The following is a 25,648-nucleotide window of genomic DNA, read 5'->3' as shown; positions in this document are numbered from 1 at the left end:
CATTCTAAATAGGATTGAGTCCAAAGTTGAGGCAGAGATGCCTGAAGAACAAGTAGGTTTTAGGTAAAGAAAGGGTACCAGAGATCAGATCCTTTGCCTTAGACAGGTCATTGAAAAGTATAATTTAGACTCATTATGGTTGTTTCATAGACTACTCTAAAGCTTTTGACTACATTCTGCATGTGAAATTGTGAGAAGTAATGTAATTAATGGGTTTTCCTCAACATATCAGGCTGATAGCTAACTTGTATGAGCAGGAAGCCATAGTAAGAACATGTGTTGGATTAACTGATTGGGTTCAGGTCAGCAAAGGAATCAGCAAGAATGCCTCTTTCTCCTCACTTATTTAGTATCAATGCTGCATGCATGAAGTATTGGATGAGCTTAACATAGGAATTAGGATAGGTTGCAGATTGATCAGTAATCTGAGGTACACTGATGACACAATACTCTATTGTAATGACAAGGAAGAACCAGGATGAATCCTTAACAAAGTTAATAAGATCAGTAGGAACAGAGGACTTCAGCTCAATTCTAGCAAGACAAAGATTATGGTTCTCAAAGGAAATATAGACAGCAAAGCTCCTGAGAAAGATGTGTACTTTAATGGAGAAAGAATTGAAGTAGTCAGCAAATTTGAATACCTGGGATCTGTTATTAATGTGAAGAATTGTTGTTCAGAAGACATCAGAAGAACTAGGAATGGCTAAAACAACAGTCAGAGACTTGTCTAAAATCTGGAAAGATAGATATATCTCTACAGGAACAAAGTTGAGGATTCTGGATGCAGCTGTTTTTCCAACAGCACTTAGGGATGTGAGACCTGGAACCTAAAGAAGTGTGATAGGATAAGGATAATTGCTTATGAGATGTAGTGTTACAGAAGGCTGGGTGCTAGAAAAGATCAGTAGAACTTTAAGGCTCCTAATAGATATTGACAGAAGAAAGCTGAAATACTTGAACACACTGAAAGGATGGAAGGAGGAGACCTTCAATGAGATGGGTGGATGGCGTGTCTGGAATGACTGATCTTTAGAGAGCTGATATCTCCAGAAAGGCATTCGACAGGGCTACCTGGTGAGGAACATTACCAAGGAAAGCAGTGACCATATGGCATCAGTCTTGTCTTATTCTTTTGGTTATTTTAATTTCTTCAGTCTGTCCATGTTCTGTATTTATTTACAACTGTTATCTGTGTCATATATATTCTTAATTAGTTCTAAAATTTATTCTTTTTCTCATTTTTAATGTGGTTATTATTGTATTTTAACACGTTCACTGTCACGCTACTCGGGCATAGTTTGTTACTGTATGCCAAGCAATTTCACTTCAAGGTCAGTACGAGTAATCTCGTTGCCGGCAGTAATCGACATACGAGTATATTCGTAGTTGGTTTGTGAGGCTCATATACCATCTACAAGTATATACACTTTCGCTGCTAGCTCTGCATGCCAAGCATTTTCGCTTCTTCAAGGTCAGTATGGGTAATCTCGTTGCTGGCGGTAAGCATCATATGAGTATATTCTTAGTTGGCTTGTGATGCTCATATACCGACTACGAGTATACTTGTAGTTGGCAGCGAACGTGTTAACTGAATTATATCAAATTTTAGTTAAAACAATAAAACACATGTAAAGAGGTTTATTGCTTTCTAATGTGTTCTCCATTATTTACTTTAATATAAATATTGCATCTGTCATTGATCTATTTTTCTAAATCTTTGATGCTCATTAGATAATTATTTCTAACTATTTTTGCACATAATTTTAACGTAGTGCAAAGTAGATTTCCTCTGTAGTTCTCTGGGTTTGCCCTGTCTCCTTTCTTAAAGATTATATTTCATGTTAAGCTCTTTTGCAGGCAATCGGTATTTTTCTTTCTTTAAATAATGTATTGAAAATATCACATAATTCTTTTATTAATTGTTGCCCTCTATCTTTTAATAATACATTCTGTATCTTATCTATTCCAGCTGATTTTCTGATTTTTATTTCTTTAAGAGTTTGTTCATTATCGTTTCTGTTATTTCAAAAGTTACATCGTATTCTTTATAAACATTATCTATGATCATATTATCTTTATTCTTTTCTGGGTACAAATTTTGAAAATAATCTTTCCATTTATTCAATCCAAATTTGTTAGTTATATAGTCAGTTAGTTCTTTTTGAGTTTATATTATTTTTCAGATTCTTCTCTGAGTACCATAAAAACCACTATAATTCTTTGGAGTAGTTATTCCAATATTCCTGTTTAATTTTCCTTATCCCACTATTTTGTATAGTTTTATATTATTCATACACTAAGGTATTCAATTTGATCTGTAGATATCTGTGAAATGCAGTTTTGTTTTCTTTAACTAAGTTTTTACTTCTTATTTTTAACCATGGTATCCATCTTTGATTAATTTTTGTACTAATTGTTTTTTTTCCCCCTAATGCCTCTTCTGCTGATTCATATACAACGCCTTTAAAAGATGTTCAGTTCTCTTCTGTTTGTTTTTGTCTTTTAAGGTTTCCATTTTATCTAAGAATCTTTTCTGGTATAGATATCTTATACTTTCTTCTTGAAATAATTCTATTCTGCATTTTGTTCTTCTCTGTGTCTTGTGTTTTCTTTAATAGTTTTATTTTTCCAAGAACTAACTTATTGCAACTTCCTATATCTGCTGATGTTAGAACTCTTATACCAATCATTTTTTCTGGCATAATTCCTCCATTAGTTATAATGTAATCAATTGCAGATTTTTATTTTATATGTATTTGATGATCAAAGAATGTACTATTTATTCTACATTCACTATTTATGCAAAACTGTAACAAATTTATCTAATTTTTATTAATTAATCCTGTCATGTAGCAATTCCCTTTATTCAAATCAACTATTACTATTATAAAAAGTGAGTAATGACCTACCCTTTTCAAAGGTGCTATGACACTCATGGAAAAGTAAGTGTTCTTTTCACTTTCTCCTTAACAAATTGCCGATTACACAGCTCTATCCTTGCAGTATGTACAGCTGTGCAACCAGCTTTTAGTAGTTCTTTACTCTATTTAAAAAGGAGCTAAGCTGAATTTTTGAACGTCAGAATGAAATAGTAGTAGAGATTCTAGCAATACTTTCTCCTAAGGGTGTCTGCAATTGCTTTAGGTTCAGCAACTCCACTTCCGTTATGTACAAGGATAGACAAATGGTGTGTTCTATATCTCTCCTTCATTCTTATGGATTTATCCCATACTACTTTTGCACTGCCTGCATGACTGATAGATGATGAAATCAAATCCAATACTGTATCTGACTTTGACATCCAATGTAACACGTTTTGGCCAGAACATATTTAAAAGCTGTGAAAGAGTATCTTCAAATATATATCCCATACTCTGTCTTCAATTTTTTTTTGCTGCCTGGCACTCAAAGTTCCACCCTGGTTTTGGATAGAGTGGAAATAAAGATGACATTTTTGGAACTGTTGTTGTTGCTGCCACTGACGAGACCTCAATAAAGGTCGAAACCGGTCTGGGTAGTGGCCCTTGCCTTTAATATATAGCATCATACATCTCCGCAGGGGGATGTGCTTTGCATTAGGGGAAAATACTAAGGAAAGTGATCGGAGCTTACTCCACCCTTACCATGAGTCGTCTCAGACTTGAACTATGTTCAGGTGCAAACTTGACTTACTTGTCTGTTTGCTTACTTGGGAAAAAGGATTAAACCTAGCTTATAAAACTGCTTGGTATCTTTAACGTAGTATATACCCAAGGTAAAAAACTTTCTACATATATTTATTCTCTTTAACAACATGAACATGCATAAACAGTGGAAGAATGACAAGGGAACAGAATGTAAGATGCACCACAAAATATGAGTAAATGGATATATTAAAGAAGGTACCATGTCCCTTATTAAGACAGATGTTATCTGACATGCATACACTCAACATTATAGCCTTGAACATTCATGTTAGCACTATCCTACAGAGGTAATGCATCCATTAAAGTCACGAATAAGAAGCATGAAGCAAGACAGTTACAATATAAGATTATCATGGACAGTCTAAGTTAAATCAGAACCCAATGTTAAGTAAATGAAACATAAAATTCTATTTATGTTTTTTTTCCCCCCTGCAATTCCTTAAGGCAGATCCTCACTTGGTTTTAAATGTCTCTGGCATAGAAATAGGTTATGTTACTACATATGGACCTTGATATTACCAATACACTGGCAGAATTCAAAGTTCCACTAAGAATTTCTGCATTCCTTTGACTTAGTAGAAATATCCAATTTCCAAGTGGCTGAGGTTTTACCTCTAGTTTGTGTTTGTTATTTGATTTTGGAAAGCCAGTATCCATCTTTTCCTCTGGAAAAAAGTAACATCTAATATTGCCATGGTCAGTTCTTATGCAAGATGTGAAATTTCTCACATTTTGCAGCAACAGAAGTATCCATTTTTTTTTTCTTTCTTTTTTTTTTTTTTTTTGAGGCAGTATATAGTGGTTTTTCTTTATGTGCAGCTCTTTCATGAGTTTTTGACAATTAGGTTTTGAATTTAGCAGGATCATTTTAACCATTTTTTTTTTCAGGTGTAAAACTATAATAAAATTAGGAATGCAGAAATCGCTGAATCACAAGACAGACATATAGGTTTGTGTTCCTTTTGATATTTTCTTAATTGCCACTTTTCTGAGCACAAGAGGACTTCATGACAAGTGCTGTAGTGGCAAACTTACTCTTTGCACCAAAACATGAAACGCTTGGTTTGGTCTTGATCTTACTTATCTTTTTTCATTCTTCTATCTTTAGCATGCTCAGAAGTAGGCTGGATGGTATCTCTCACTGTTGATGCAATTAGGTTCTTTGCAAAGCATGATTTATCATCATGCACTTTGCTAATGTGTTGGGCACAAATGGCAGAGTCATAACAGGCACTTTGAGTATACCCATATTTCTGTCATTTACAACATTGAAGTGAATTAGAGAGGTAGAGCCAAACAGTGTTTCAGATAATTCTTCTACATATGCTAAAGGTTTCAGTATGTCAAAAGATAATACTGCTGGTTGGAAACAGAACATCATCCCTATGTATCAGGATGTACCAAATAGCTGACACTCCTTCTTTAAACTCTGAACATATCTGCTGATTTAGACAATCAATATCAGATCCCATTTGAATATCACTCTTCTAGAAGAGTGTTTTATGTGGTGTTATCATAACTGGTATTCCTCCAGAGAATGTTTCTGAGTTTGCAGATATGGTCTTTCCACAAGAATACCACCAGAACATAATACTCTAACTGCTTTGGGAGATCCTCCAATCACTTCTAAACACTTCTTGAAAAAAGATGGGTAGCATTTTCCCTAGTGGTCACTCCCTTGTTACAAGAAAGAGAAACATTTATATGAGTGTCAGATGTTTTCTGTTTCTCTTTCTGTTATCAGGTGATGTATCTATCTGCATCTGGTTAGAGCTTTGTAAGAGTTTCTAAAAAATTTGAGAATGAAGGATTCGTGCTCAAAGAAATTTATTATTATTATTATTCGATGCCTAAATCCCCACTAGTAATACAGCAAGCCTTAAACCTGTCCTTAAACCATGGGGAAGGAGACTTAATACAACCATTGACCCTTCCAGGCAAGTCCTCTAAGCACAATGACCTTAGCCAAAAACCATTCAATATCACCATTGTTAGATCCTGAATAAAGGAATCTTGCAAAAGAAATCATTCATTCAGAGTCTAACATACTAAACTTACTAATAAAGAGAAATATCTGCACATCAGCTGAAATCAAAAGTGAAACTTCTTCACTTTATGTATAAATTTACAATTTTTATCTTATATTCCATGTACTGTAATCTTTTCATCACTACTAGAATTAAATTAGAGAATGCCTTAAAGGAAGAATTTTGTTAATATTAATTTTAAGCCTCACTTAAGCTGTATAGATTAACTGTGAGTCACCAAATAGTTACTAAATTATAATTCTTGGAAGGTATAAAACTACACGTGTACAGCGTAACGCTGGCGGCAATAGCACAAGCGGAATGCATAGTGATGCGAATTCTGGGAATAGAAGAGCATAACAGCATCGGGAAAAAGCAAGGGATGAACCCAAGGGGTAAAAAGATATGGGCCATATGCAAAGGGAACCCCAAAAAAAGAGGGCGCTCTATCGATCGAGGGCTCTCTTGTCGTATCGTTTTCCTGTTTGGTGGCTCGGAAGTTAGTAGGAGTTTGCGTAAGGGGGGGGGGAGAAGCGTCTGTGCTAAGATAAGATGTCGGACAGCAGGCTTTCTTTCTGGAAATTGCAGAAGGATTCTATGCAGAGCTGAAGGTAAAAAATTTCCAGTCCTAGCAGAATCAAGCCGTTGCCGAGAAGTCCCATTGAGTTGTTCCTGAAATGCAAAGATTTAAGTCTGTTTTCTGCAGAAATAATGAAGATAGCGTAACTCCTACGTTGGCATATGAACAGCCAACAGACAAGAAGTAACCAGACGTACACGTAGTGCTGAAAGACATGGGAAAAGTTCAGTAAGAAATTACTCTATTTTGTGTATAAAATTCATTAGAAGAGAGAAGATTGTTTGCGATTGTAAAATTTAAGAACAGTACTCTAAAGAACTTTGTGGACAGTCTCTAATTAGAAAGTTAACCTCCTTTGAGAGAGTAAGAAGAATTGTTTGGAAGAGACCTTTAGTATTGTATGTGATAGGATTAACTTAATGAGATCAGAATTGTGGATTTTAGTAACTGAGCAACATTAGAATGTTTGTTTATATTATCTTATGAATAGCATTACAGAAAGAAATTTTAGATTAACTTCATATCATTTGCTATTTATCCCAATATGCAGTTATTGTGTTTCGCACGCTTTATGACCTTTAATTAATTTAGAATATGTTAACCTCTTTAATCGAGTCTTTTCATTTAGTATTGAGTCATAATTGAGTGTATGAATTTTTGTGTATTCTGTTTAAATATTCCAATAAACATGTCATATTTACCTGAACCTGAGTCATGCCTGATTACAATTCCAAACTACCACTTATAAAAATAGAACCTATTTTGGTGGGAAGGAATTAGAAAGTGTATACAATTATAGATTTAGGTCACGACTGCAGTCTGAATCTATACAGCCGTATTAAAGTAAAGTATTGTGTAAGAACGCCTCAGAATCTAGTATTGTCTCCCTGAGTAAGGATCTTTTCTGCTAGAGGATACTGGCTGGTGCAGTATAATATAAATTTGCCAGTATCTGAAAAGGAAACAATCCTAGATGTAAGCATATTAGGCCCGATATCTGAAGAAGTAAAATAGCGATAGACAGATAGAATAGATATATATATAAAACAGAAAATATTGAGAAAGCAACGACATAACAATAGAGCAGCTGGAAGGATTTTAATTGAATAAGGTTTTGAATAAGAAAGGATTTAATCAAGTAACAATCAAATCAAGTAAGCAACTAATTAAGTATAAATCAATAAATCATATAAAAATATATAAAATATTTAACACCATCTTGTGAAGCAGAGGCCAAAGCAGCACATAATCATGATCCGCCTTTCTAGATATTCATGGTTTGTACCACACAGCAAACATAGCAGTAAAGGATTTAATCAAGTAATCAAGTAACAATCAAATCAAGTAAACAACTAAGTATAAATCAATAAATCATACAAAAAATATATATAATATTTAACACCATCTTGTGAAGCAGAGGCCAAAGCAGAACATAATTATGATCCACCTTTCTGGATATTCATGGTTTGTACCACAGAGCACACATAGCAGCAAGGTTCCCAATAAACTCTGTGATGGTGGGCTGGAGAGCAGGAAAGCAAAAAAATACTCAGGAAAAGGGGAGTAAAGGGCAAGCACCTTTACTCCCCTTTACTCCAAAACATCACAGGGAAGTTTTCACCACCCCCCCTCACCATGTACAGATGCCCCACGTGAAGGCGTGATTTTCAGAATTTGAGAGCAGTAAAGACAGCTGATGAATATAATGAATTGAGCAATGAAATCTTAATGCAAGAAAGAACAAAAAAAAAGAGAGGTTTCCAGATATGACATTCTCTGGCATATGGAACACTAGATGCTGAAGACATATATCATCCTTGTGCTGACCAAATTGTATTCTTATTGGCTTAAACCAATATAGAAAATGATGGTACAACATGACAAAATTTCATGCCAGTTGGGGCGTCGTCCAGTTAAACAAGGTCTCCGTTGTTTTTGCCAGGGAACCAGTGCGAACAGTCAGCTACTGGAACAAATTTGAAAGCACACCACAACTCAACATCACCAGAGTTAAAGATCGGTACTATCAACATAAGAAGCCTGAATGGCGAAGAAACGGAGCTAGCTGAGGAATTGGATAACTACCATATCGACATGATAGGGGTGACTGAAACAAAAAAGGCAAACACTGGCGAGATCTTTCTGAGCAATAAATACAAAATGTTATATTCAGGCAATGACAATCAAGGAAAAGAAGGGGTAGCCATAGTATTCAACACTAAATACGAGGCTAATCTTCTTGAATGGCAGGCAGTCTCAAGTAGCGTGATATAGACAAATATCAGAATGGGGAACTGGACAATGAGACTTATTTGTGCCTATGGTAGCACAGAAGGTTCTACTAAAGTAGAAGCAGAGGAATTTTTTGAGGCTCTAGAGAAAGCTACTGACACAATGAAAAAGGAAAAGTTGGTCCTTGTTGTGGATCTAAATAGCAAAGTAGGAAGTGATTGTCAGATATACAAAAATGTTTTGGGAAAATTTGGAGAAAAGAGAAAAGCTAATAATAATGGAAAATACCTGTTAGATTTCTGATGAGGACATGGACTGGTTATTACTAACACCATGTTACAACATAAAAATGTGCACAAATTCACATGGAGAGAAGAGGCAAGGAATAAGAAAAGTCTCATTGACTATGTTATTGTTGATAGTGATATTTTCTCCCTGGTGCAGGACACCAGAGTGTACAGAGGATTTAAACTTGGAAGCGATCACTATTTAGTCTTGAGCAGGATAAAATTGAATTTCATATTGAAAAGAATGATATGTAAGAATTTTTAAAGCGAATAAAAGTTCAGCAGCTCTCACATGTGAACTGTAGACTAAAAACTAAAATACACAAAGATTATTGAAAAAAAAAATGAAACAGTTTGAGAACAAGAACCAAACCTTGGAGATTCAGTGGCAAACCTTGAAGAAAACCCTGATTGATTCAGCCAGAGAGGCATGTGGTGAGGTTGCCTGCAAGGATAGAAAAATCAGAACTCCATGGTGGACACAGGAAGTTAAAGAGGCAGTGAAGGAAAAGAAGAAAGCATATCAAAAGTTCCTGGCAAATAAGTCAGCTTATGCTCTTAGAGAATACAGAGACAAATGTAAGAAAGCTAAACACTGTCTAAAACTAGCTAAACAAAAGATATGGGAGGACTTTGGCAAGAATATAGAAAATAAATATCAAAAAGGTGGTAAGATATTCTGGAGGTTGTTGAAGAAGCTTAGAAATGGAGGAAAGATTGCTGTAAAAGGAGTTAGAGATGATAAAGGTGACATGAAAACAGGAGAAAAAGATATCCTTGAAGTATGGAGTAATTATTTCGAAAAATTGCTAAATGAAACAAGCAGTCATACCACAGTGCTAAAAACACTCAACAGGCATTAAATTAGGAATCCATATCCATACTTGAAGTAGAAAAAGTCATCAAAGGCCTGAAATGCTGAAGTATGGTGATATAAAAGTCTTACAGTGGCTGCACTGCATAATTCGGAAGGCCTGGACAGAGGGATAAATTCCTGATGATTGGAGTAGAACTCTAATAGTACCCATATATAAAAAGGGAAATAAAACTGAAGGTGAGAATTACAGAGGTATTTCCCTACTGAGTGTTCTAGGCAAGATTTCTGCCAGTATACTTGAGAAACTGTTGAGAAGAATTGTGGAAGAAAAGCTTGGTGAAGAACAAGCTGGATTCAGGTCAAATAGAGGCTGTCAGGATCAGATCTTCACTTTACGACAAATAGTTGCGAAATCATGGGAATATAACAAACATCCGTATTTAAGTTTTGCCGATCTGGAAAAGGCATATGACAAGGTGCCAAGAGAGAAGCTATTCAATACACTACAGTTATATGGTGTCAATGGAGCATTATATCAAGCAATACTTAGTCTTTATTTGAGTTGAAAGTCAGCAGGTAGAATTGAAGGAAGTACAGGAAGATGGTTTAATGTTAAATCTGCTGTCAGACATTATCCCCTCTGTTATTAATTATATATATGGATCACATTATGAAGGAAAGTGGTATTAAACATGATATCAGAATTGGAGATATTAATGTCAGCAGTTTGCTTTATGCGCACGATGTTATACTTCTAAATAAATCCGCTAGAAGTTGGCAAGATTCCCTGACTAAACTGAATAACTGCTGTAATAGATATGGTATAAAGGTCAGCAATAAAAAGACAAAGACAATAAAATAGGTAGAATTGTTGAAAATGTTAACTGTGTTTTGAATGGTGAACCTGTCGAGCAAGTAAAACATTTCAGCTACTTAGGCTATGATTTTTAGTGAAGATGGTAAATTAAATATGGAAATAGACAACAGAATCAACAAAGCTGGTATGGTAGGATGTCAATTGAATAAATTTATATGGAATAGAGAAATTAGTCAGAACATTAAATTAGCTGTATACAAGACAGTGTGCAAACCAGTTTTAACTTATGGATCTCAGAGGTGGGTCAGAAGTAAAACACTTGACCAAAGACTAGAGACCACAGATATGAGAGTCCTGAGAAAGATTAGGGGCGTGAACAGATAGCATCAATGGCAACATCATATTAAAAACAAAGATATTAGGAAAGAACTTGGCATTGTCAGCATCCAAGAATGCGTTAGCAGAGCTAATCTCAGGTGGTATGTTCACTTGAACAGAATGGGCGAGGAAAGATTAGCAAAACAAGTGTTCTCTGCAAGGTTGGCAGGAAAACGACCCAGAGGAAGAACAAGATATAGGTGGATCGATACGGTACAAAGTGCCGTAGATGATAGAAATATAAGATCTGATAATGTTAGTCTTGACAAGTAACAGACTGATTTGGAGGAAAATTGTAGATAGGAAGTTAGTAATGATGTAAATTTTTCATGTAGTACTATCATATCCTGTACACCCCTTGAGGGTACATGTCAGGAATTTAATGATGTGACAGAATGAATCATACAAAGTGTAGCTGAGAGAGATGGTGTGATATGCACAATGATTACTAAGGGCGACATTTCAGGTGTGGATATCTGTAAATGATGAAGCACATCATTTATGATGTGAATGTTAGTGAAGTGGAAATGGAAATTATGTCATCATCAAATTCTTGACATGTATCCTCAAAGGGTTGCACAGGATATGATAGTACTACATGAAAAATTTACATCATTATTAACTTCCTATCTACAATTTTCCTCCATATCAGTCTGTTACTTGTCAAGACTCCAACATTATCAGATCTTATATTTCTATCGTCTAAGGCACTTTGTACCGTATCAATCCACCAATATCTTGGTCTTCCTCTGGGTCATTTTCCTGCCAACCTAGCAGAGAACACTTGGTTTGCTAATCTTTCCTTTCCCATTCTATTTAAGTGACCATACCACCTGAGATTGGCTCTGCTAACACATTCCTGGATGCTAACAATGTCAAGTTCTTTCCTAATATCCTTGTTTTTAATATGATATTGCTATTGTTGTCATCTGTTCGTGCATCTAATCTTTCTCAGGACTCTCATATCTGCGGTCTCTAGTCTTTGGTCAAGTGTTTTATTTCTAACCCAGTCTCAGATCCATAAGTTAAAACTGGTTTGAACACTCTTGTATACAGCTAATTTAGCGTTTTGACTAATTTCTCTCTTATTCCATATAAATTGATTCAGTTGACCTCCTACCATTCTGGCTTTGTTGATTCTGTTGTCTATTTCTATATTTAATTTGCCATCTTCACTAAAAATTGTGACTAAGTAGCTGAAGTGTTTTACTTGTTCCATAGGTTCTCCATTCACAACACAGTTGATATTTTCATTTTTTCTGCCTATTTTCATTGTATTTGTCTTGTTACTGTTGACCTTCATAAAATATCTATTACAACAGTTATTCAATTTATTCAGGGAATCATGCAGACTTGTAACAGATTTATTTAGAAGTATAGCATCATCCGCATAAAGTAAAGAGCTGAGATTAACATTTCCAGTTTTGATATCAGGTTTAATATCACTTTCCTTCATAATGCGATCAATATAACGATAATGAATAACAGAGGGGATAATGTATATCCTAGTCTGACCCCAGATTTAACATAAAACCATCTTTCTGTACTTCCTTCAATTCTAACTGCTAACTTACAACTCAAATAAAGACTAAATATATAATGCTTGATATGATGCTCCATTGACACCATACAACTGTAGCATTTTGAATAGCTTCTCTCTCTCTCTCTCTCTCTTTGCGCTTTGTCATATGCCTTTTCCAGAGCTATAAAACTTAAATATAGATCTTTGTTTTATCCTCGTGATTTCTCAACTATTTGTCATAAAGTGAAAATCTGATCCTGACAGCCTCTATTTGGCCTGAATCCAGCTTGTTCTTCACCAAGCTTCCCTTCTACAATCCATCTCAACTGTTTCTCAAGTATACTTGCATAAATCTTACCAGGAACACACAGAGAAATACCTCTGTCGTGCTCACATTCAGTTTTATGTCCCTTTTTTATATATAGGTACTATGAGTGCTCTACTCCAATAATCTGGAATTCATCCCTCTGTCCAGGCGTTCTGAAGTATGCAGTGCAAGTGTAGCCATTGTAAAACTTTTATACCTCCATACTTGAGCATTTCTGGTTGAATATAATATACTCCAGCTGCCTATCAACAATAACATCCAATGAGATTTTCTTATTCCTTGCCTCTTCCCTCCATGTGAATTTGTGCACATATCACACATTTCAGGCTTTTGATGGCTTTTTGTACTTCAAGTATGGATATGTATTCCTGATTGCATACCTGTTGAGTGTTTTTTTTTTACTAATGTGCTGTCACTGATTGTATAATTTAGGAATTTTTTGAAGTAATTACTCCATACATCAAGGATATCTTTTTCACCAGTTTTCATATCACCTATATCATTTAATTCCTTTTACAGCACTCTTTCCTTCATTTGAGCCTTTTTCAACAGCCTCCAGAATATTTTACCACCTTCTTGATATATATTTTCTACGTTCTTACCAAAGTTATCCCATGATGTTTGTTTAGTTAGTTTTACACAGTGTTTAGCTTTCTTATATTTGAGTCTATGCTCTAAGAGCACAAGTTGACTTATTTCTCAGGAACTTTTGATATGCTTTCTTCTTTTCCTTCACTGCCTCTTTATCTTCCTGTATCTACCATGGAGTTCTGATTTTTCTAATCTTGCAGCCACCATATGTCTCTCTGGCTGAATGAATGTTTTCTTCAGGATTTGCTACTGAATCTCCAAGGTTTGGTTACTGTTCTGACACCATTTCATTTTTTCTTGAATAATGATTGTGTATTTTAGTCTACACTTCACAACTGAGAGCTGCTCAACTTTCATTCACTTTAAAACTATCTCACATTTTCTTCTTTTTGATATGAAATTCAATTTTATCCTGCTCAAGACTAAATGGTGATCACTTCCAATTTCAAATCCTCTGTAAACTCTAGTGCCCTGCACCAGAGAGAAAACATCACTATCAACAATAACATCCAATGAGATTTTCTTATTCCTTGCCTCTTCCCTCCATGTGAATTTGTGCACATTTTTATGTTGGGCCATGGTGTTAGTAATAATCAGTCCATGTCCTGAGCAGAAATCCAGGTATACATATATGCCATTATTATTAACTTTGCTCGTTTCTCCAAATTTTCCCAAAACGTTTTTGTATGTCTGACAATCATTTCCTACTCTGCTATTAAAATCTCCAACTTTTTCTTTTTCATTGTGTCAGTTGCATTCTCTCAAGCCTCAAAAAATTCCTCCACTTCTACCTTAGTAAAACCTTCCGTGGGACCATAGGCACAAACAAGTCTCATTGTTCAGTTCTCCATTCTGATATTTGCCCACATCACTCTACTTGATATTGTTTGTCATCCAAGAAGATTGGCATTATATTTTGAGTTCAATACTATAGCTACTCCTTCTTTTCCCTGATTGTCATTACCTGAATATAGCATTTTGTATTTACTGCTCAGAAAAATCTCACTGGATTTTGTTTCAGTCACCCCTATTATGTCGATCTGGTACTTATTCAATTCCTCAGCTAACTCCATTTCTCTGCCATTCAGGCTTCTTATGATGATTCTAGTAGCTGATTTTTCGCTGTTCGCCCAGGTTCCCTGGGCGAACAGCGAAAGTCTTGTTTAACCAGGTGATGCCCCCAGCCGGCATGAAATTCTGCCATGTTATACCATCATTTTATATTTTGGTTCAAGTCAATAAAAATACAATTTGGTTGGCTAAATCCCAAATTGCCAGCCCATCCTCATTCATTCAGTATCCAGATAGATACCTAACAGGATGCACCACGAGAAGGTGAGGAATGGACATTAGGTCAGAAACCCTGGTCGGTTCTCTGCATTCCTTTAAAGACTATGTGGAGTTCTCCTCTCAGTTATACAGCTTTGACCCTTAAGCATCCCCTTTAATAGTTTTGTTTGGTTTTCATAACTTATCTTGTGTATGTACCTGTGTGCAGTGTGAATTTACTACTTTGTGCTCTGAAGTTGCTGCTGTGACAATAAAACCTAAGCAGTAAGATGATCCTACCCAAGAAAGGTTAAAAACCTACAGCCCATTACTGCATGGGATAAGGGTAAGATGATGTGCAAATACTGCTAAAGAAATCAAACAAGATACATAACCAAATCATTTCAATCCTAGAATGCAGAGTGGTGATATCACATTCTCATATCAGATAACAAACATCAGCTATAATCTGAATTATCATTAAACTTATAATAAATGTAACTAAATATAAGAAATAAGACACTTATTAATTTTAAAACACTGTTACACTTTCTGAATTTTCAGCAAAGCAATCAAGCAGAATTGCTAAGCACTTTACCCATTTACAATAATCAAAGCAGTTACCTTTATTTAACTGAATACAATCTATGAATAAAATATAGTTTATCTATAGCTTAAATAATTAGTTATAAAAGTATTATTACCTTTTTCCGTGGGACGTACAGAAAATTGTGAAAATGTGATACAGAGTGAAGATAAGCCCAAACAGAAAAAGTTTTATCATGCACATTATACTGCTTCCTTTCTTGACTATTATTACATAAGAATGTTCCAAACAAGCAAGAGTAAGTATGCAGAACTAATTTTATCTGAAAGTAAACACAAATAATTTAAAAAAAGACTTTGACTTGCAAGTATGAGGTTTCTGTGTTTTTTTTTGAAGATGTTCACATCACGGTTTTGGTATAATGACTACTTGACAGAATAAAAAATTATACTTGTATTCAATTAGAAATCTCTACTAGTTTTATGAACAGACAGAGCCCACTTCATCAGGAGCTTACTGATGTTATAAAAAAAACAAACAAAACTCACCAGAGAAGGTAAACACATAACATCAGTTAATTAAAAAATACAATGAATTGTTACAGTCTGCAATATAATATACATTATAGATAAGATCTTAGGATAGCAGATTAGCATTGGTTTTTAATGAACTGAGTAGGGGTGCACATTTCAGAAGTCTCCTTGACTTTCTTTACAAATCAGTTATGTTCAATATAAGATATTTCTGTTTTCTGCTTAAGTGGTTTACACTTGTCTGAAAAAGTAATCCTGATCTGTGGTGCTTTTCTTTTCAACATGAAGATCTCTCCAGGCATCCTGTTTGGCTAAGATAATGAATGTCACAACAGTAAATCTTGTGAATGATGATGATGGGGAAGGGGGGAAATAAGAACTTGGCACCTTGTAAAGTGGAGTGAAAGCTACTTTTATGTCACAGTTCCAAAGCAAATAAGAGATTCTGTCAGTGACATTGCAGATGGAAGGGAGGACAACTGTATCTTTGAATTCCAAATATTGAGTGCACCCAAGATATCGACTTGTTAGTCGATATCTTGGGTGCACTCAAGCCTGTACCAATAACGTTAGATTATTCATGACGTAACAAAATCTTTTATGATACTAGAGATGAAGACTCTGTTCCACCATATTTTGATCATACCTACCTACCTACTGTGAAGGGCGGTAGTGAGAGGAAGCATGTTGGAATCTAGCAGGATTGGTAGGCTTACTGTACACCGAGATTAATGATGTGACTAATTGAAATGTAAGCCATAATAACAATAATTAATACAGATTTGCTTACAAAATTTATTTAGTAACCATAAAATTTGTCTAGTTATCAAGCGCATGTTCAGTATGATTTTTAAATTAAACAACTAAAATGGAAACGGGAAGACCGAACAATGAAACGTGAACTACGTATACATGATATAGAGTGACAATCTCAAATAAATACATTAAGATCCTTGATAAACAAATTTAAACAAAAGACTACTAATTCATTAAAAAAAAAAGTAATTGCGTTTGGATGTGGAGAAATACTATTTCCTATAATAGGGATAATTTTAGTCTATTTCTGTTCATATTTGGATGCCATAGCAAGGCCTCACAACACATAGGCACTTTATCAGATTACTTTTATGAAAGACCTTAATCTTCCTCCAAATGACTATGTTTGGTGGCAATATGTTCTACAAGTCCTGATTGTTCAGGCTCATTGGATCTAATGCAAGCCAGGTGTCCATCACAGTGTATGGCAAAAATATGATTATCCACACTGGCAAGAAATTTCATTGACTCCAGGGTGGGCCAAAAGTCAAAGTTTATCATTTTCAGAGTGTAAATAAGTAGAAATCTTGTTCATAGGAGAAAAGAACATCTGCAAGCCAACAGATCTAAGTAGTTCTGTTCAGATTTGGATGGTGAAGCCTTGCTACACCATCCAAATCTGAACAGACAACATCATCATCATCATAATCAATACTTATCTGTCCAATACTGGATGATGATCTCCTCCATATTTTTCCACATTTCTCTGTCTCTGGCCCAGAAGCTCAGTCATTTCCCATTGAATGATGAAGTTCATCTCTCCACCTTGCTGATGGTCTGCCATGTCTTCTTGTACTTGCCATTCTGTACAAATTTTTGTCCAGTGGTTCTCTCCCTGTCTTGCAGTGTCCTGCCCATCTCTATTTTTTTTTAATTTTTTTAATGATGTCTTTTAACCTCGTTTTTTTTCTGATATCTGTTATTGACTTTTTTTTTTTTTTATATCTAACATTAATCTTTCCATGTTTCTCTGTGCAGCTCCTAATTTATTTTCCAGTCTTCTTGTGATGCTTCAAGTTTCTGCTCCTTATGTCATAGCTGGTATGATGCATTGTTCATATGCTCTTCTTTTTAGACAGATAGGTATGTTTTCTTTAAAAATTAAACACAGAACAGACATAATGGACTAAAATTATCCCTATTATGGGAAATAGTATTCCTTAACATATTCTGAAAGCAATATATATATATATATATATATATATATATATATATAATTGATAAGGGTCTCTTGTTTAAAGTTGTTTAGCTACAGCCTTAACGTATTTTAGATTGTGACACTTTACATTGTGTATATGATAGTTCATGTTTCAAATTTTCTGTTTTTTGTTTAATCTGAATGTTATGTGCCCTCAATATGAGTAAAAATGTTACATTTGCTAAATAAAATACTATGCTAATAAATCCATATGTTATTTACTGACTAAGAAATACTGCACCAGGTTGAGTCTTTATTTATCAAAAAAAGTATTACAGAGCTATGCTATAACAGGCATTATGTTACAGAATGTGGCAGTACCAACTGTTTCTCCTACCTTTACTCAATCATTGTTTAATTTTTTTTAATACTTTGTGTTTTTTCATTGCCTAATGTTATGTGTTACCTCTTCTAGTGTTTTCCAAACAATTTTTCTGAAAGATCAATAAGCTCTTGATGAAGGGAGGCCTGTTAACTTACAAAACTAGTAGAGATTTCTAGTTGAATAAAGTATAATTTTTTTATAATCTTTATGTCATTATACCAAAACTATAACAAAAGATTAATTTGTTCTGCTGCAAAGAATTAATTATTATTTTTATTATTTACAAAAACTAGTTCATATTTTATAGATACAATAATACTATTAAATTAAATCTTATGAGCAAATACTTTTGAGGTTTCTGAATTTCAATATGCAAGGATATTCAATGATTTTAACGAAGCACAGACTACTAGAAATTGTAGCATGTTTATATAATCTTGAACTTCACAATTCCTTACCTTTAGAAGAATCATTTTCATTGTTCACATGAAATAATAAATTCTTTAAACACAAGAGAAACAATTATTCCACAGACTTATTTACCAAAGAGTGCTTTACAAAATATTTAAAGGATGGAATTGTCTCAATTAAGCTAATAATGATCTATTAAAACTTTTGTAACACACATAAACAAATAGATATTTCATTATTACGAATGCTTTATGATTCAGTTTCAAAACTTGAATAATGAAGTATTAAGTTAGGATAGTTGAACACTAAGTTAGTTAAAATCCTGTAATACAAAACTAAAGAGATGAAATGTGAATAAAAATAGAAATATATTTACTCTAAAAACAAATAAACGAAATAAAATATACCAACAAGCAATATAGACAACAATTTTAACATAACATGTGCACATTATGTTACAGTTGTCCTATAGATCCAGATAGTTGTGGACTTGTCACAGAAATAATCCATATTGGAATGAGGGCCTTTGTTCCCCCAATCTGTTCAAAATTTCCACCAAACAAGTCCATAAAAAGTTTATTGCAAGTGGCTTGAGATAAAAATCCATCTTTATTCATAACCTACACCTTGCAAAACTATCATTAACAAGGCTAAAACTCTCCCTCATCCAAATAACATTGCAACATCACTAAAAAATAGTATGATCCTCTGGCATTATTTTTCTTGTCTAACTCTTGCACAGAAAGCAGGGCAAATCATTACCCCCCCCCTTTTATGACTTCCACTCACAAAAGACTGTAAGCCTGTAGTATGCTAATGCCATGAGAACTTTTTCAAGCTACTATAAGCAGGGTAGGTGATCTCACACTAGCCGATGAAATTCATCTCCCACCTAAAGACAATTGCAACCATTCATGATTCATGCCTAGATTTGAACCTTCATCCTACTGGTTCTAGAGTGGATACACTAACCATTTGGCCAGCCATGCCTCCCTGTGGCCTTCCCAAAAGACATCAGAGAAACCATGAACAACCTGGATGAAAAAAGGTCATATAAGTGCTGATGGCATCTCACCAATTGTACTCAAGAGATATGCTCTTCTAAAGCACTAGTTCTTTATCATCTCTACATTATATTATACAATGATGTCCAAAAGTTAAGGACGAACTATATTTTTATCTGTATATGAAAAAATTTTGACTACATCCAAGTGTGAACATAAATTTATTGCCATCATACTAATAGAGCCTCCGTAGCTCAGTTGATGAAGCCCTTTGGTAAGAAAGACCTTGATTCAATTCCATCCAAGAGATGAGAAATCTTTAACTGATCTCTTTCGACTAAAGTTGAGTTAGCTGGTCTCATATGGAGGTAGGGGATTTTTTCACCTTGGAATATACTTGAAACATACTCCAAACCTCAACAAGTATGGTGGTATAAATTTGCCAAAGATTTGGGAAAAATTCATCTTAAAATCTAATTAATACCTGCTTTCTCTCTCTGTTTTTTTTTTTTTTTTTTTTAATGTAGATGCCACCTAATTAGGACTTTAGTCTTTGTGTTGTATGTTACAATTGTGCAAACCAGTCCTATTGTTATACCGAATTGTTGTCTCGCATACTGTGACAAACTGTTATGTACTACTGCTTTGAAGATGCTGGATAGAATACTAGCAATAAGTTAATAAATAGATATTTTCTTATAAGTCTGTGTTCTCATCTAACGTTAAAATTAATCAACAAAACAACTGCAGATACTCTCAAGAAGAATCTGTCAAAACATTAGCAGTATGCCTTCATCCCCTCCTTGAATTCCTGGCTCTGAAAAGCAAAGCAGAACATCAAATTACTACTTTGAAAGGCATGGAACTGGCATTCATGAAACAAGAAAGGAAAGCAGCTCCGTTTTAATGTTAATCAACTCCTATAGGGCCAGATGACAGTCATTATGAGTTGGTTAAACATTGTCACCATCTTCCATGGCTCAACTACTCCTCTTTAACAAAATTCACTGTGGACACAAATTTCAGATTACTGGCAAAGAGCGATTAACTTCTTTCTAGCCAAGAAAGGGTCTAAAATCTCCAACAAATTAACATTCAGTTGCTCTGACTAGATGCCTGTTCAATCTCTTGTAAAAAATGGTGAACTTTCTGCTTTCATGGTTTCTAGAGAGTAACCACCTTTTTTCAAAGATACAATCTGGCTGTTGAAAGCATCTAACATTGTCTCAACATTAGATCACTTCATTAGACTGGAAACATCCATTAGAGATGTTTTCCTTAAAAAGTATTAGCACTTAGTATTATCTTTCTTTGACATAGAAAACAATTTGAGACAGCTTCCATCTTCGATGGAATCTTCCTCTTTTCATCAAAAACTTTAACTAAACCTTTCAAGTCCACAAGGAAACTACCCTGCCCTATTTTTTTTTTCTCCCAAGAGAAGGGAGTCTTGGCAAGTCAATGTTAAATGTCACATTATTTCCAATATGAAGGTGATTAGAAAGACAGTTACAGCAAGCCGGTCATTAACTTTCCACTTGGATGCTTGCAAACAGGTTAAGGTTTCCACCAAAGAAGACTTTTTATGTGTACACTTTTGATGCAGATGTAGCTTTCATATGACCAAGGGCTATGACTAAAACCAATAATGATCCCAGTTAAAACTAAAACAAAGTTCTTGTGGATCACATGCACATATATATAAAACACTCTTGCCCCCCTCTCTCTCTCACACACACACACAGTTACAGGATAAGTGCCAGAGAGAAATGGACATCCTTCATACCTACTTCTGCCCAGGGTGCAGACCTTAGGCTGAAGCACAGATATGTACTATTGCTCAAGTCTACACTTCATTGGTCAGATCCCATCCACCATCAGTAACTAGAATCACAACTGAAAAATTTCAGACATCAACTTTTCCTAGTCTAAACATCAATGCATATGCCTCTAATTTCAATGACAACTGTCTTTGCAATCCTCTTTCTCTTCTCTCTCATCTGTCAAGTGATGGGTAGAGTCCTCTGTGAAGAAATTGTTGCCATCTGATTCTGTCTCTGGTCATTTCTATCATCTCTCTGAGGCTGGAAAATTGTGACCTCTCCTTCAATGACTGTAGCCAAGGTATTTTTTTGGTTGTCTTCCTCCAATGATTCTGTTCGAGATTACATTCTGCAATCTTTGAGATATTCTCTAGAGATGTCCAAAATATCTTGATTTGTCATTTAAAAATTATATCCCTGATATCTTTTCTGTAGTTTAATCATTTTTAACTTGCTCATTTGTTTTATATTCTAACTGGTGAGTCTTAATTATTTTTATTAAGCATTTTGAGTGATCTAACTATTTCTTTATGGCCAGCCCATCCTCAATGTGGGCAAAACCTTCTCCAAGCCCTTGGTGGTGAATCTCCTGGGTTCAGGGGTTGGAACAGTTTCCTCCTCCTCAATCAGCTGCTTCTCTAACTGAATGAGTCCTTCTGCTGACAACTCCTCCCCATGAGATGCCAGAAGCTCTGCGACATTTTCGGCCTCCACTTCCAAATTCATCTGCTTCCCCAGGGCAACAACCTTCTCTGTGACAGTCTCAACTGTCTCCTCATAGCCATGGAAATCATTCACAAACTGGGGATACAGTTTTTTCCACACACCATTCAAATTTGTTTGCTTCACTTCATCCCAAGCATGCTCAATGTTTTGTATGGCATTATAAATGCTATACGATTTCCAAAAGTCTTTGAGGATTAAGTTCCTGTCTTTTTCAGTTGCCCTGAAAGCCATAGCAAATGTCCTGAAGAGGAAGAAGGCCTTAAAGGAAGCAATATCACCCTGGTCCATAGGCTGCAAAAGGGCTGTGGTGTTTGATGGAAGGTAAACCACCTTAACATTAGGGTGGAAGTCATCCAAGTGGGCAGGGTGACCAGGGGCATTGTCTAGCACTAATAATGCCTTAAATGGCAGACCCTTGGCTGTACAGTACCTCTGAACTTCTGGCACAAAATGGTTGGTAAACCAGTCCTCGAAGATTTGAAATGTCACCCATGCCTTCTTATTGGACCTCCAGATGACACACAGTTGACCCTTCCAAATGCCCTTGGATTTTCAGCTTGATAGACCAACAAGGGCTTCAGTTTTAAGTCGCCAGCATACATTTCCGAAATAGGCCTGTCTCGTCCACATTAAACACTTGAGCACTGTAGCCCCCCCCCCCTCATTTATTATCTCAGTCAACCCCTCAGGAAACTCACCAGCTGCTTTATCACCACCACTAGCAGCTTCACCTTGCACCTTAAGGTTATGTAAATTGCCCCAAGCTATAAACTGCATAAACCAACCTTCACTAGCATTCACCTGCACTCGTTTCCCCCTTTCACTTTTCGATGCCTCAAACAATCTTTTCGCCTTTTCTTGAATTAACATGAGGCTAATTGGGATACAACGTTAATGCTGGTCTTCCTGCCAAAGAACAAGAAGCTTTTCCATCTCAATCATGAGCCTACTATGTTTTTTCATAATCACAGTCGATTTCATGGGTGCCAATCCTTTCATGTGTTCAAGGATGCGAACTTCATCCTTGATAATAGTCCCGACAGTGGTACGATTTAAGTTCAACGCATGGCCGACGTTCCTTGCGTTCCTCCCTTTTTTTGCCCTTTTAATAATGACTAATTTCACTTCTAATGTAATGGCTTTCCTTTTCTTCGACACGCTGCCATCAGAAGAGTCTGCCTTACGTTTGGGAGCCATATTGAATGGTAAAAAGTCACAAAAAAAGCACAAACACAAAAGTGAGAGCGTATGTAAACAAAGCACACGGTACCCAAAGAGTGTATGCTTGGACCCAAGCGACACCACTTCTCCCAAACAAATGCCGCATAACGGCATATTCTTCTGCCATGCTCACAAACAAGTTCGCCCGCGACGTTTGAATTTTACGTCGCACTGCTTCGAGTCGAAATTTATTTTTAAAATTATTTATGGGATTACCGCCATAAAGTCGAAATGGCGCATGTCAAGGACCCCCTGTAATTTCTTTTACTTTTAATCTAGTTATCAATCTTAGATCATGATGTTCTATGGCAAAAATCGAGTTTGTAACTGATTATTCACTTATTGTCTTATTGGACAATACTATCACTATTAATTTCTCCATTCTAACGTTTGCCCACATTGCTGGACTCGATATTCCATTAAGGTTTTAAGGATACCATAGTACTGTATTGAGTAATGGTGAGTTATTATTTATTTATTTTTTTTTTTTTTATGTAGCAGAACAATGCATGTTGGTTTCTGTAAACAGAAAATACTAGGACCATTTTGAACTATGAATAACTAATAGTTCCTAGAAGTTTTTCCACTTGGTTATACTATAAATTAAAGATGCCAAGAAATTATATTCTTGGTTTAATCCTTTATCCAAGTGTAAGCAAACAAAGTTTGTGCCTGGAGTATTTTCACTTAACACGGTAAGCAGGCGATACATCGCATAAAGTGTGACAACTTTTGGCTACTCTTAAATGGAAATGCGACTTCTGCATTACTTCAACCTTGGTATCACCTATGGGTCTGGCTCCCACTGATGAGACCTTAATAAAGGTTGAAACCGGTCTGGGTAGTGACCTTTCCCATAATGCCTAGCATTATACATGCCCTTAAGGAGAAGAGCTTTGCATTATGGAATACTAAAGCAAGTGATGTGAAGTAATTAGCTTCTATATACGAGTTGCCCTGTCCTGAAAATACAGTGGAATCTCTGTAATCCGAACTAATAAAAACCGTGCTCATTCGGATTAGCAAATTTTCCCAAGAGACAACAATAACTAGCGTTTAAGACAAAAATAATCAGATTCTAATGTACATCAATTTAATTCTGTAAATTAATGAACCGATAAAAAAAAGCTACTGTACTGTAATGTAATACAAAAAAATAATATAGTACACGAGTTTATTTCAGTAAAAAATTTAATTTGTATGTACCTGTATTGTTGTGGATCCTTTCTGAAAGCCTTTCTGAAATGCAATTTAATAAAAGTGCATTTCAGTAAGGCTTTACGCAAGTTAAGTAAGCAACTTAATTTGCGTAAAAAATATCACTTTCTTGTACACAACACAAAACAAAGTTTCACAAATTAAGAGAAAAAAAAAAGTTTTTTTTTATTTCTTTGTAAAAAAGTCACTGATTTACTTTTGCTTCTAGGAAGCTAAACTTTTTTCAAATGCTTCTTCTCGGAGCTGCATTAGCAACAAAATTTTGTGGAATGCCATATCATTCTGCTTAGTCCATTCTATACACGCATTAAAACTGTCAGCTGCCTCTTCATGTTTTACTTTTATTTCTTCGAGTTCTTTCGAATTCACTTTCCATTCTACCTATAATCCATTCCGTAACATCTGTTTGTGAAATTTCAACATCTGGATTTATACAGTATTTTTAACCAAATTATGCACGTTTTGAATTTCCTCTTTTTGTGTATATTTGTGATTCTTGCCAACAATACAGTACGTACTGTACTGCATAAAAAAGCAAACGTGAATACACAATAAATCAAAATAGCCCTCCAGTATAACCGTACAATCGACAGTATGAAAAAATTCTGTACTACTGTAATAATAAAATAAATAATAATAATTAAAATAATAATTATTAAATAAAAATAATAATACCAAAATAATAATAATATGTAATAAATATTTTTGTTTTTCTTTCAAACTGCCGTTCGGATTACTGGAGGGGTTTGGATGAAAGAGGTTCGGATTAGGGAGATATCACTGTACTTCAGGTGCAAACTTTGTTTGCTTACACTTTGATGAAAGATTAATCCCCCTACTGGCTGAGGTGGATAAATAGTGAGATCGAATTGCACTTCTTATCTATGTTATTCAATAGGTGTTACAGAATAGTATTCAGATTTAGCTGGACATCTATAGTTGTCCTGACTGGTTGCGGGGTTAAACCAAGAATATAATTTCTTGGAATCTTTAATTTACATTGTGTCTGGGAGTAAAGAAATTGATTAGAGGGGAAAAGAAATGGGGTAATATCCATGGTACCATCTAGATGCTTGGATATTTTTTCCCTTCTTGTAAAATAATTATCATGAACATCGAATGTAAACAATTCAAATCACAGCCAGAAAGAGGGAGAAACTTAATATTGATTAGTAGTCTCTTTTAAAATACTATAAAAAAAAAGGGGGGGTATAATATCAAAGCTGATCAATAGCTGTTCAGCTTTGTTATTAAACAATTTTTGTGGGTGATGCTTTCTTAACTAGTTA

General features: G+C 35.1%; 1 protein-coding gene across 3 annotated transcripts in view; it reads right to left on the bottom strand.

Annotated features, from left to right (window-relative positions):
• LOC150110590 (phosphatidylinositol-3,5-bisphosphate 3-phosphatase MTMR4) overlaps positions 1 to 25,648 on the bottom strand; it is a 360,520-nt gene that overhangs the window by 136,328 nt on the left and 198,544 nt on the right. For all 3 annotated transcript variants that reach the window (XM_090399896.1, XM_090399904.1, XM_090399910.1), the window contains exon 10: positions 15,242 to 15,406. In XM_090399896.1, coding sequence (XP_090256022.1) covers positions 15,242 to 15,406 — 165 coding nt within the window. The remainder of the gene's footprint in view (positions 1 to 15,241; positions 15,407 to 25,648) is intronic.

Source organism: Typopeltis vanoorti, chromosome 1, assembly GCF_054136105.1.
Source record: "Typopeltis vanoorti isolate ZY-2024b chromosome 1, IOZ_Tvanoo_1.0, whole genome shotgun sequence".
NCBI lineage: Eukaryota > Metazoa > Arthropoda > Arachnida > Uropygi > Thelyphonidae > Typopeltis > Typopeltis vanoorti.
Note: the sequence above shows the minus strand (reverse complement) of the source record. Positions and strands in the feature narration are given on the sequence as shown.